Genomic DNA, 12,658 nt, shown 5'->3' with positions numbered 1-12,658 from the left:
TCCCTGGCTCTTTTCAGAGAAATCTTCAGTTTTTCTTGTATTCTTTCCTGTTATATGCCCAATTCCTACAGGCCTCACACCTTGAATAGCACCAGCACATCGAAGTCATTTCAGAGCACAGTGACGGGAGAGCTGAACGCGCCGTACAGCAAGCAGTTCGTCCATTCCAAGTCCTCTCAGTACCGCAAAATGAAAACTGAATGGAAGTCCAACGTCTACCTGGCTCGCTCTCGTATTCAGGTCAGTCCTTCTGTGGGGAAATTTATATTTACATTTTATGTACATCTATTTTATAATTTTTTCCCTATATTGCATGTATAAGTATTTATATTTAAAATTTTAACTAAAACTCTTGCAAAAAGTCCTTCACGCCTCATCGCAATTGGCAATTTTTAGGTGGCAAATCACTTCCATAGATTTATATTAAGATTTCTTTCTAACTACTGAAATATCTTTTAAAATAATTCGTTACAGTCTCACCTTGTAAAAAAAAAAACTCTCCATTTTTGGGTTTTTATTAGAATATTTCACAAATGATTCATAAAACATACTAAAAATACAGATACACGGTGGACGTGTGACATGCTCAGACCAGGCTGAAGTGAGACAAGACCAGCATGAAGAGTTCAACACTTGTTAAAAATAATAAACTGTTTGCTTTATGTAATTCTGTTGGTGCTTTGCTCCACAGCCAGTTTTACCAAAGCTTGTAGTTAATCTTGCTGTGTATGAACACAGTTGGTTGCTATAGGTTTGGACTTACCTGTGCTGTTGCATTCCTATTAGGTGTCTCCGTTCTCATAAGGCCACTTTATTTTTCAGTGACTTTATAATCTTTACCCAGCCAGGTGTCAGAGGTGTAAGAGAAGCTTTCTCACCTTGACAGAAGCCACGTATGTTTTCTTGAATATTAAAAATTCAGTGTGAAGCTGGGTTCTGCAGTGGGGCTGTTAGAACCTCAGTTACCTGTCTGTGCTGCTTCCTTCTCTCTGGGCAGTTTACTTTTCAGCTGATTTTCTGTATGGGCATGGTGAGGAACACGGTGTAAATGGAAACTTATTACAGAATTATAATGTATTTTTTTGTAGGGCCTGGGCTTATATGCTGCTAGAGACATTGAAAAGCACACTATGGTCATTGAATATATCGGAACCATTATCCGGAATGAGGTAGCAAACAGGAAGGAGAAGCTTTATGAATCTCAGGTATGGCTGATGTTTTTTCACTGTTTCTTTTCCCTTCCCCTTTCAAACATCATTCATACAATAAAACAAATGCTGTTACTCTGTTTGATGAAAGAGATCCCCTGGTTTCTGTTCTCTGCTGTGCTTTAAATGCAAAAGTCTTAAAAATATAACCAGAGGAGTCAACAGGGTTTCTTATCAAAGAAGCAGAATATTCAAAAATTAAATAAATTTGACAACATGCAGGCCAGGTGGATAAATTTGTACCCTCTGTCCCAGAGAACAAAGAGAGAGCTCTGACAGAGCAGTTTGGACCACAGTGTTTAATAAGAACTTCTTTAAATTTAAAGCAGCTTCCCGTGTGTAAATCAGTAGTACTGTACTAGTTAGTACATTTTTGAGAAGCATTTCAACCCCTGCAGGTGAAAGACAATCCAGCAGCTATTAGGAAAACATAACTGGCCAGAGATTCCTGTTTATGACCCATCCATTCCCTCCCAAATCAGTGAGGAGTGCAAGGACACTGCCTTGCTCACGCTCTCCCTTGTGAGCCCACGGGCAGCGTCTGATCCTGAACACAGGGGGACACTTGGAGGTGACCCTCGTTGCCTTTTCATTTGAATCCTGGACAATCCTGTAAAATCTCTCCTCTTTCCCATTGTGTTTTTCAGAACCGTGGTGTGTACATGTTCCGCATTGACAATGACCACGTCATCGACGCCACCCTGACAGGAGGCCCTGCAAGGTGGGTGGCTCTGGAGAGATCCCCAGCATCCTCCTGGAGAGGCATCCACATGCCCTGGCTCTTCGTGAGGGACTCAAGTTTGGGGTTTTCTCAGTGGTTTTTATTATCTGATCCCGATACACTCAGTCTCTGGACTATTCCACTGAACTAATCCACTGAACTAATGTCTTCTTTTCCCTTAGCTTTGCTGATGTTTGATTATGTTTCCTGGCAGACAGGAAGGAAGAATGGAAACTTTTTTTAATACTTCATTTTTCTGACATTTTCTAGGTAAAAACCATACATGTACAGAGTAATATAATCATATCTGGAGAGTCAGTCACCCCTGAAGCTAACGCCCTTTTAAGGTTTGGTTTAAATTTGCCTCAAAGGATGTGTTTTCTTACCAGGTTACCTTTCCCAAACTCTGTTTCCACAGATATATCAACCATTCGTGTGCACCCAACTGTGTGGCTGAGGTGGTAACTTTTGAGAGAGGACACAAAATTATCATTAGCTCCAGCAGGAGAATCCAGAAAGGGGAGGAGGTAAGGACCTCTCCTCTGCTTTTACTTACCTGTTCCTACTTGTGTTTATTTCTAGATAATTCTGTGATTTCTACTGTGTTTTTTTTGTGCTGGGGTAGGGGCGAGTGGCATTTCCTTTCCTCCCAGTCGTTCCATAACTCTTCTCCTCCATCTTCCAGCTTTGCTATGACTATAAGTTTGATTTTGAAGATGACCAGCACAAGATTCCATGTCACTGTGGAGCTGTAAACTGCCGAAAGTGGATGAACTAGAATGCATTCCTTGCTGTCTCTGAGGGCTGCTTGTCCCTAGGAAGAAGTGACTCACATTTTGATTTTGTCGATGGAAAAATTGTTGCCTTTTTTGAAGGGGGAAAAAAAAAAAAAATCGCTTCTGGAAGTACAGATTTCTACTCGAGTATTTAAAAAGAAAAAAAGAAAAAGGAAAAAAAAAAAAAAAAAAAAAAAAAAAAAAAAAAAAAAAACCAAACCAAGCACCAGGAAGAAGAAGCCGGCAAAATCTGAAGCTGACTTTCCAGACACATGGAGGTGAAACTGAATGAACAGAATGGTCCAGCACTTTTGTTTTTGAGCTCACTAAGGAAAAAACTTTAATTTGGGCAAAGAACTGATGGCCGACCTGTGGGAGAGCAGGGGGCACACATGAATGTAAGACTGAAATCACCAGCGAAAGGGAGAAGTCCAAAGTGCTGGCCACAGCCTTATTTGATAAAGGGGCAGGCCCTCTAATTAAAGAAAATTTTAAATAAAAGTAGACACCACTGAACAAGGAATGTACTGAAACGACTTCCTTAGGGATAGAGCTAAGGGAAAAAATAACTTGCACTAAAATACATTTAAATACTTGATTCCATGAGTCAGTTTATTGTAGTTTTTGATTTCTGTAAAATAAGAGAACCTTTTTGTATTTATTATTGAATAAGTGAATGAAGCTATTTTTAAAAAAAAAAGAAAGTTAGAAGAAAGCCAAGCTGCTGCTGTTACCTGCAGAACTAACAAACTCTGTTACTTTGTACAAAAGTGTAAATATTTTGAGAAAAAAAAAAATACAGTATAAAAAATAGTTATTGACCAAATGCTACCAGACTCTGCAGCAGTTCGGGTGCTTATTATAAAATGTCAATAGGGATGTTACAATATGATCTCATGTACTAACAGACATGTGATTACAGTTATGGAATAACCAAAATCTCAATTTAAAGAGAGAGGGGTTTTTATGTTCAAAACAGTCTCAACTGTGGTCTTCTTAGAATTTTTTTAAGTAAACCTTAAGCCTGGGAAAGGCGTGTATATTACAGCTCTGACTTTTGTAGATGTTTGGGTAATTTAGATTAATTTTATTTGTATTATATTGTTGCATCCCTATTTCTTAAGTCAGGTTTTTTTGTGCTTACAATTTGTGATAACTGTGAATAACTGCTAAAACCACCCAAAATAGAGGCTGGACATTATTTTTTTTTTTTTCTTCAGCAAAAGTAGTCAAGATTAGGTGACTGTTCAGCCTACATTAAATCATGTAAACAGCTTAGAATCATGTAGTTGGAGCTTAAGTCTGATACGATAGCCTTCTTAAAAGGAAAACAAGGAAAAAAAAAATTAGATGTAATGTGCTTGCAGCTGCAGGACTCTGGCAATAGGGTTTTGGAAAATGTAATTTAAAGATGTGTTTGTATGGATTGTTTTTGTTTACATTTCTTAAAAAAAAAAACAAAAAACAACACTGTTTTGTGTTTGCTTGTAGAAATTTAATCAGCATTTGAACCAGGTTAGCTTTTTATTTTGTACTTAAATTTCTGGTACTGACACTTCACAGGCTAAATATAAAAAAAAAAAAAAATGAAGTTTTTTTTTTTTGTGTGCACAATTAAAGTGGACTGTAAACTGTTGGTATATTCAGTAATACAGTTCTGAACTTGTAATGTATATGGCATGATGTATTTTTATCTTACAGAATAAATCAATTGTATATATTTTTCTCTTGATAAATAGCTGTATGAAATTGTTTCTTGAATATTTTTCTTCTCTTGTACAATATTCCAACATCCTACCAGTATTTGTCCTACAGTTTTTTTTCTGTTCTGTATAATAGTATCTAATGTTGGCAAAAAAAAAAAAAAACCACCACAAAAACACAAAAAAAGAATTTTTTTGAAGTATACAGAGTGTTATGGGTTTTGGAATTTGTGGAAACAGATTTAGAAGATCAGCATTTACAAATAAAAATATTTTACATCTATAAATTATAACCCTGTGTTTTCATTTGAGGTGTCTGGTTTTGAGTTCTTCAGGAATTCAGTGTCTGATACCACCACCAAGATGCATTTGCCTCCCTCCTTCTGCACTGTGGTGCCAGCATGCCCTGCAGTCCTGTTTGCCAAAAAAATAAAATAAAAAAAACCTACAAACCCAAAACTGTGAAAAATGCTAAAAAAGAAGCAATCTGCTGTTCTGCATGTGCTGGTTTGGGCCAGGGTAGAGTTTGTGTTCCCCACAGTAGCTGGTACAGAGCTGTGTTTGGATCTGTGCTGAAAATGACTTTGCCAACCCCCAGAGGGTTTGGTTACTGCTCGTGGCCCTGCTGCTCCTCACCCCACCAGTGGGACCCACACTGCCTGGTGCTGTGCTGAGCCCGTGGAGCTGGAGGAAGGGAAATGTTGGCAGTGATGGTGTTCACCTTCCCCGTTCCCTGTGCTGTGTGATGGAGCCTGACAGTCCAGGAGCTGGCAGAACACCTGTGGGCTGATGAGGAGCAGAGAAGGATTTCTTTGGTTTGCTTTGCCTGTGCAGGCAGCTTTTTGCTTTACCCATTAAACTGTTTTTATCTCAAGCCAGGAGGTTTAACACTTCCACTCAGTCTCTCCCCAGTCCTGCCAGGGGAAGAGTTGAGGGGCTGTGTGGGGTCAAACTGACATTCCTGGCACCACCTCAGTACCAGGTCAAGTCTTTAAAAAAGAAAAAAAAAAAAAAGGCTCCAAGACTTATTGCAGAGGTGGGAACCAAAGCTGCTCTCCAGGGCTGCTTACTGGTACCCTGCACTTTGGCTGCTGGAAGACAGAGGAGCCCCTGCACAGGACCTGAGCGTGTCCAGAGTCAGCACTGGGGATGAGAGCTCTGAGCCCGGGTTTGGCTGCTGGAGCAGGAGATGGGGAATGCCCTGGCTCAGCCCTGGCACACACACACACACACACACACACACACAGACACAGACACATAGAGCAGCCTTGGGAAGAGGAGAGGAATGAGCCACCAAGCAAAGCTGCTGTCAGGCACAGTCACATCCCAATCCATGAGCTGTTGAGGAGTATTTGACACAGGCTTGGAATTCAGTCCCAGGCAGCTTTTTTTCCACAAGTTATAATTTTCTCAGTATGACCACAGCATCCTGAGATAACAGATAAGGCTTTTCCTTCTATTTCCCATTCAGCCAAAGTCCCAAGGGTCGACTGTGAGCAGTCACACAAATCCAGGAAAAAAACCCAACCCTATGAACTCCCACCTAACCAAAGCTCAAACAGGGCCTACCTGACACCAATCAACTGGTGGGGACTGGGTGTTCACAGAGGTTTATAACCCTCCTGGTTCAAATTTTGTGTGGCTGCAGCACTGAACAGACACAGCTTTGGCCAAAAACTGCAGAACCCACTGACACCATTCAAAATGCCACCAATTCCATCTGTGCTGGAAACCAGCACCAGTCCCCAGGCCCTGGCAGTGGCTCAGCCCAGTTCTGCTGAAGCCCCAGGTCCCCACACACAGTGCTGCAGATGTGGGTAGTGCTAATTAAAAAAACAAAAACCAAAAACCACAAAAGTATCATTTATATGAGAGGGAGATAGAATATTCATCTATATATTAAGAAACAGTCCAGCCAGAACTCAGTTGTCCATTAATTCTATGTTCTTGTCTATTACTGCAGACTTAAAGACCACACAAACCGAGCTGTTTCTGATAGAACTCTCCAAATTTCCTCACTGGGAGCAAAATTCTGTGTGGCAATGGACTCAAGATCATAAATAAAGCCAATCTTCTGCTGCTTGGCCTGTTTGAGGAGTTGTTTGTTTGTTTGTTTGTTGAGTTTTTGGTTTTTTTAAAGGATGACATAAAGGCCACAGAACAAAAGGCAGAGCAGGGCTACTGCACAGCCAACCTGACGGCCAAAAACAAAGCTGAGAGTGAACAGGAAAGCCCAACACAGAGCTGGGAGCACCTGTACCAGAACCAGAACAGAATCATTAAGGCTGGAAAAGATGCCCAGGAGCATCAAGCCCACCAGCAGCTGCTGCTGCTAAACATTCTGATGGGAGCAGTCAGGGTTAATCAGACAGAGCTGAGCTGCAGCCCATCCCTGCACCCCCAGCAAGAGCTGAATTCATTCCACATGCAACAGCCTCCAGATGTCCCCCCAAGGACACAGACATTTGTGTAAGGAGCTGTCAGCAAACTGCTGGCTGGGTTTGCATCACCCTCACTGCTACTGGAAGGGTTCAGCAGCCATTTGGGAACTGATTTCAAGACCCTACAAGGGCCCCATGACCCAGGGATGCACAGCATGGCTGAGGTACAGCTGCTGAAGGGAGATGTGGTTGTTGTGAAAAGGTTTTTGTTTTTAGGACCAAACTGGGCTGATAAGACTTCTGGAGGACCTGGAGCCACCTCAGCTTATTGTTCTGGTTTAAAATTAAACCCTGCTCACCTGGCTCCCCCCTCCCTGCCTGTGACTCTCAGCTTCCACAGCTGATGAGGGAGGCAAGAAGCTGCAGAGCACCCAGGGACAGCTCTTACCTGCTCATTGCTGCTTCCTCCCCCAGGATGGGTGCCCTGGCTGAAGGACCTCATGTGAATCTCTGCTCTGCAGGAAGATCTGGGTCTACAATTACTCCAACTTTATTATTATTTGCATCTCACTGCCCACATATCAATAACTGGATGCCAGAGTATTTGTGCAGCTGGAAAATGTTTTTGCTGCCCAAGCAAAAGGGAAAGGCTGTCCTGGTCCTGGTGGCATCCCAAGGAAGGGAGGTCACTGGGACACCATAAGGCCAACGTGGCTAGGAAAAAAATACACTAAACCCAGCATTTTTTCTTCTGCAGCAGCTTCCATGCATTGAAAAAGCATCCAGGACTGAGGCAGGAAGTCAAAGAAAGATAAATAGTGAAATAAATAAACTTGGGAAGGGAAACAGAGAAGGTAAAAAAAAAATTAAAAACAAAAAAGGAGAAATTACCTGTCAAACTTTCCAAGATGTGAGAGAGGGAGAAAGACTCAGCTGTGAAAAAAAGGGAGTGATACCAAGGGTAGACCCAAATTGTGTGAACATGAGTTGGTATCAGTCTCTAAGTTGGTGCCTTCGGGCCCAACAGCTACAAAGAGTAAAGCCATACAGATTAATAAAAAAATGATACTTTATTTTAAATGCAGCTACTGTCATGAATCATCAAAATAGACTTTGTAATAGTTCCTTTCTTTTAAATATGAGCTGACAAATGACACCTCAGAATTTAAACTACATGAAATGTTCTAGAACTGTAAATTAAAAGAACCAAATTTAAATATTACAAATGACAATTTTCAGAAGGTAAAAGGGAATAAAAATATTTTCCAGAAAAAGTAAAATAGTTTGGCCAGTAAAACCATACTAAAAAAGTAAATTAATGAGACACTGCACATGAAATACTTGAAGAGGATTCCTTTCCATCATTGTCATTTGAAAGATCCACAAAGCTAAAATCTGAAAATTTAAATTACATTGCTCTAGTAACTTCTCTTGCTTAAAAACAGTTCAATAATCCAGGGCAATCCAAGGAAACAACGATAAATTGCACTTCTACATGTTTGTTCTGCACTGGGGCTGCTCCTATTACTGCTGCATCTGACCAGAGTCCAGTTCCCACCTGGACCTTCCCAAGCACACAGCTCTTCACAGCAGAATATTTCTAAAGGGTCCTTGCAATGGTGGGGCTGGGTGTAGCAGCTAAGGGCTCCTCACAAAGCCCGCCAGAATGAACTGAAATCGTGGCTGAAAAGGAACTGGGTCTTGTTTTAAAGTTTCTCAGGTGTCTCAGCTCTCAAAATGCCACTGCTGAGGAAGGGACCCATCACAGATGGCCATGGCCACGTACCCTTTGTGGCTGAGGGGATCCACCACCTTCATGCACTGCCCCACCGAGACCTGGTACAAGCGGTTGTTCTTCTGGAGACAGAGAGACAGATGGGGTTTATTTATTACAAATTCTCTTCCATTTCACTGTCAAACTGAAGCCAAAAGCTGTAACTTCAGGGGAGGGGATGCCCCTCCTGAGAGATGAGCCTTTCAGCAGCCTCTCTGACACCATTTAAGAGCCCCATAACCGGGTTCAGACCTCGAAATGAAGCCCCTCACGTCCTTAGAGAGCCCCAGATCCTGTTTATCCCAGAGTCTCTTACTGAGGGGGAGGGATGATCAAAACCATTCCCTGGCTCTCAGCAAAGGTGGAGCCCACAAGGCTCCAGTGCAGCACAGCCAAGCCACAGCCAAGCCACAGCTCAGACCTGTGTGCTGGGGAGCTATCACCCCATGGGACAGGCCTCTTGGACTCCCTTAGCCAAGTGTGAAAAAGACACAGATCCTTCTCCTCCTACCCCCACCCCACCTAACAGCTTGTGGCAGCTGCTTTGGGCACTTTGGGGGCCCCTTTTTTATTTTTCTCCCAGCAGCTCCCATGGGTAGCAACCTCCTGCTGTCCTGCAGGGGAAGAGAAGATACCTGAGAACCCAGCTGTGCTCTGATGTCCATGGAAGCAGAACACAGCAAGGACACAAAACCTCCATACCCCCCTCTGAGCCTTGTGCTGTAGCTGACACTGCAGAGTTGGCTTTTCTCTGTATCACTGACTCACACAGGAACCTATTTCCCCTTCACTGATCCACAGAGTCCCAGCCTGCTCACACGTTCCTCATGTGAACACCTTCAGTTTGCCTTCCCACCCACCTCTGAACCTTCTCCAGCTCTAACACAGCCTTCCTGAGAGGAGGAGACCACCATGTGCAGTCCAGGCAACCACAATGGTGTGATGACATTTTTCTGCTCTGGTTCCTGTTCTTTTCCCAACCAATCCTAAGATCTGATTCACTCTCTTTTGCTGCTGATCATAACCCCATCAGCATGGGGGGTGGACTAGATGACCCATATTCATCCCAAATTCTTCTATGATTCTATGAACTAAGCACCAATCTGACACTGTTTCAGCCCCACCTCCCCCAGCCCCAGTGCCAATAGCCAGCTCAAAGCCCATGTTTCCCACCAGAGGCCCAGACTTTCCACCATCACCACAGGTATCACCCACTGTCACATGAATCTCCATGGCCATTCTCTCAAGTCTTGTGAAGTCTTTGCCCATGAACTCAAACTGAAGAACCTTGAGTAATCTCTTAACAGCAGCAACATTTTTCAGCTCCCTATTCCCACTACCTTGTGGAGTTGTGGCTGTGGCACTGCTGGTGTGGCACTCACTGGCTATGAGATGGCTCTGCCCATCTGGGGCTCACACCATACCTGCCTCTGGACCTCCAAACATTTGGCAACTTGTGCTGCCAGGGAGCAGCATGGTATGAACACGAAACAGGTTATACAGAGCTGTTCTGGAAGTGCAAGAGGCAATTCTGGAAGAACTCTTCTCTTTGCTCAACAATATTTGTACTACAGACTCTCTAGTACAGGACAGGAGAGAGCAGCCACTGAGTTAATACCCAGGAGCCAAATCTGGTGCATGCAGCACTGGCTCAGTTTTGGGAAATGAGCCAATCTAGACACTAAGTGATTAAACTGATGTGATGCAGCTACAGGGCAGAAGCAACTGGAAGAAAACTCCTGTGACAATCCTTGGCACCTTCAAGCTCTCAGCAGAAGCTGCCACAAGGGCTGCTCCTGTCTCCCAGCCCCACAAACACAACACAACAAAGAGCTGCTGAGTGAACCTGGTTCTCTGGCAGCTCTCTGTGAGCCACAGATGCTGCAAGTGGCTGGGGCAAGCAGAAAAAAAAATACATAGGGCTGCAGAAAACTTCCTGTGTTTCAAAGGAAAGGGTCACCAAAGGAAAGGGAACTCAACAGGAGTCTTATTCAAGAAGTCTTATTATGAATTACATTCCACTTACCCCAAAGGTCCACTGCTGTGAGCCCCCAGACCCGTGGCATTTCATGAGGCGAGGTGGGTCGGATGAGCGAGTTTCCAGAACATCCAAGCAAAGGAGATTATTTAAAATCAGCTCATGATCCTCATTGTAAACCCACACCTGGAAGAGAAGATGGACATTTACCCCTGTGCCTCAGGCCAGGTGTCCTGCATCTTCTGTTCAGCCTCAGCTGAGGAGGTGCTTCAGCAGCAGGATGCCAGAGAGGTGCCTTGCAACACCCACTGCTGCTTTGCTGCCTTTTTCCAGGAATTGAAACGCAGCTGCAGAGCTGTGCTGCCTCCCAACACCACACCAGAGCCCCAGGCACAGGCACTGACAGGAGCCCTGGTGATGCTGCTCTGTAACATTTTTTAAATGAAGAATTGTCCATATATCCCTCCTGTCCAGGCAGCCAGACAAGATAACAGGACAGGCAGGTGTTGGATCACTGAGCAGGTGACCAGCAGCTCTGAGCCAAATCATTGAGCCAGGCAATAAATCTCCTTATCCAGAGATGATCCTTTAGTCATGAAGGAGAGACTGGGTTGGATTGCCTCAGCTCCATGAAGTGAGCCAGCAGAGGGGTCAGAGGAGGACACTGGATGACAGCAGATGGCCCAAGATCTCTAGGGAGGTAGCTTGGCAGGCACACAAGGCCAAAAGGTATCTCTGAGCTTAGAATCACAGAATGGTTTGGGATTATCCAATTCCAACCCCCCTGCCATGAGCAGGGACACCTCCCACTGCTCAAACCCCCATCCAGCCTGGCACTGAACACTTCTAAGGAAGGCACAGACACAGCTTCCATGGGCAACCTGTGCCTCCCACACTAAAGAATTTCTTCCTAACATCTCATCTAAATCTCTTCAGCCCAAAACCACTCCTCTACATCCTATCACTCCACACCCTTGTAAAAAGTCCCTTCCCAGCTTTCCTGTAGCCCCTTCAGGTACTGAAAGTTGCTCTAAGGTCTCCCTGGATCCTTCTCTTCTCCAGGCTGAACAATTCCAACTCTCTCAGACTTTCTTCACAGAAGTGCTCCAGCCCTCTCATCATCTTTGTGTCCTCCTCTGGGCTTGGTCCAACAGCTTCTTTGAAACTGCTGCATCTGGCCATACACACACAGGAGTTTTTTTAACATTGTGCCCTGCAGCTTGTGGATGCTGAATGATGAGAAAGGAAAACAAGCTGTGTAAATTCTGGTGCCAGGTAGCCTATATTAGTCCCCAGTCTGGTCCCAGGGTTCTACTCCTTGCAGTTGGTGGCCAGGAGCTCAGAGATCCTCACTCAATTAGAATATGATCACTGGCATGCAGGGGCTTATGAAAACCTTCCAAGCTGCTCTCCAGGGAGAAATCCCTGCTTCACCATTCCCACTCTGAAACTACAGGCTCCAGAAGTGACAGATCCTTCACTCCTCAAACTGCTTTTGCTATCTGTGCCATGCTCAGGACACCCACTTTGCTTTAGCTGAATCAACATGAAAATGTGTTGACCTGGACCTCAAGAACCTACAGAATCATATAATGGTAAGAAATGAATTCAACCCCCCTGGAAAAAATGCATCAGTTCACATTTGCATCTTCAACTACACTGAATTTGTGACATTACAGGAGTTGTTCTGTTATCACACTGAAAACCATCATTGCCTGTAACAAGAGACTGTTGGCTCATCCTGTCTCTTGCTACTTCAGCAGAAGCAAACATTTTTATTATTGGCATTAAAAAAAAAAAAGTGTCAGGCCTCTTCAGTTGCTGCAGTCCATGCCCACACCCTGCTAGCTCTCACTGTGCTGCCTACACCTTGCTTTGGAGTAAAGCACATCAGGAAGAGCTGAAGGCTGAGAGAAGCTGGGCCATCAGTCCAGCCCCACAGCAGGAGCTGCTGGGCCTCCCTCCCTCCTTCTGTGCCCTCAGGCCTCTCAAAATTAGTTAGGCAGAGGACCTGGAGCCCTCCTAACCAGCAGGAGATTGACTTCTATGCCAGAAAGCAAAGAAACAGAAGAACCTTGGTGTGTGCACCTCAAAACATCCCAGGTTACACTGGGTAA

At 44.0% G+C, this 12,658-nt stretch overlaps 2 protein-coding genes across 18 annotated transcripts in view; one reads left to right on the top strand and one right to left on the bottom strand.

The window, feature by feature from the left end:
* Window positions 1–4,698, top strand: part of KMT2C (lysine methyltransferase 2C) — a 198,959-nt gene extending 194,261 nt beyond the window's left edge. For all 14 annotated transcript variants that reach the window (XM_030444333.1, XM_030444332.1, XM_030444343.1 and 11 more), the window contains 5 exons: window positions 72–240; window positions 1,089–1,205; window positions 1,856–1,929; window positions 2,348–2,456; window positions 2,615–4,698. In XM_030444333.1, coding sequence (XP_030300193.1) covers window positions 72–240; window positions 1,089–1,205; window positions 1,856–1,929; window positions 2,348–2,456; window positions 2,615–2,707 — 562 coding nt within the window. In that variant the 3' untranslated portion in view covers window positions 2,708–4,698. The remainder of the gene's footprint in view (window positions 1–71; window positions 241–1,088; window positions 1,206–1,855; window positions 1,930–2,347; window positions 2,457–2,614) is intronic.
* A 3,140-nt stretch (window positions 4,699–7,838) lies between these two features.
* The window catches only part of GALNT11 (polypeptide N-acetylgalactosaminyltransferase 11), a 54,532-nt gene continuing 49,712 nt past the window's right edge, over window positions 7,839–12,658 (bottom strand). For all 4 annotated transcript variants that reach the window (XM_030445879.1, XM_030445880.1, XM_030445882.1 and 1 more), the window contains exons 11-12: window positions 10,590–10,727; window positions 7,839–8,646 (exon numbers count right to left, since the gene is read on the bottom strand). In XM_030445879.1, the coding sequence (XP_030301739.1) occupies window positions 8,515–8,646; window positions 10,590–10,727 (270 nt within the window). In that variant the 3' untranslated portion in view covers window positions 7,839–8,514. The remainder of the gene's footprint in view (window positions 8,647–10,589; window positions 10,728–12,658) is intronic.

Source organism: Calypte anna, chromosome 2 (assembly GCF_003957555.1).
Source record: "Calypte anna isolate BGI_N300 chromosome 2, bCalAnn1_v1.p, whole genome shotgun sequence".
Lineage (NCBI taxonomy): Eukaryota > Metazoa > Chordata > Aves > Apodiformes > Trochilidae > Calypte > Calypte anna.
The sequence above is the reverse complement of the archived record's forward strand: the minus strand, read 5'-3'. Positions and strand labels throughout refer to the sequence as shown.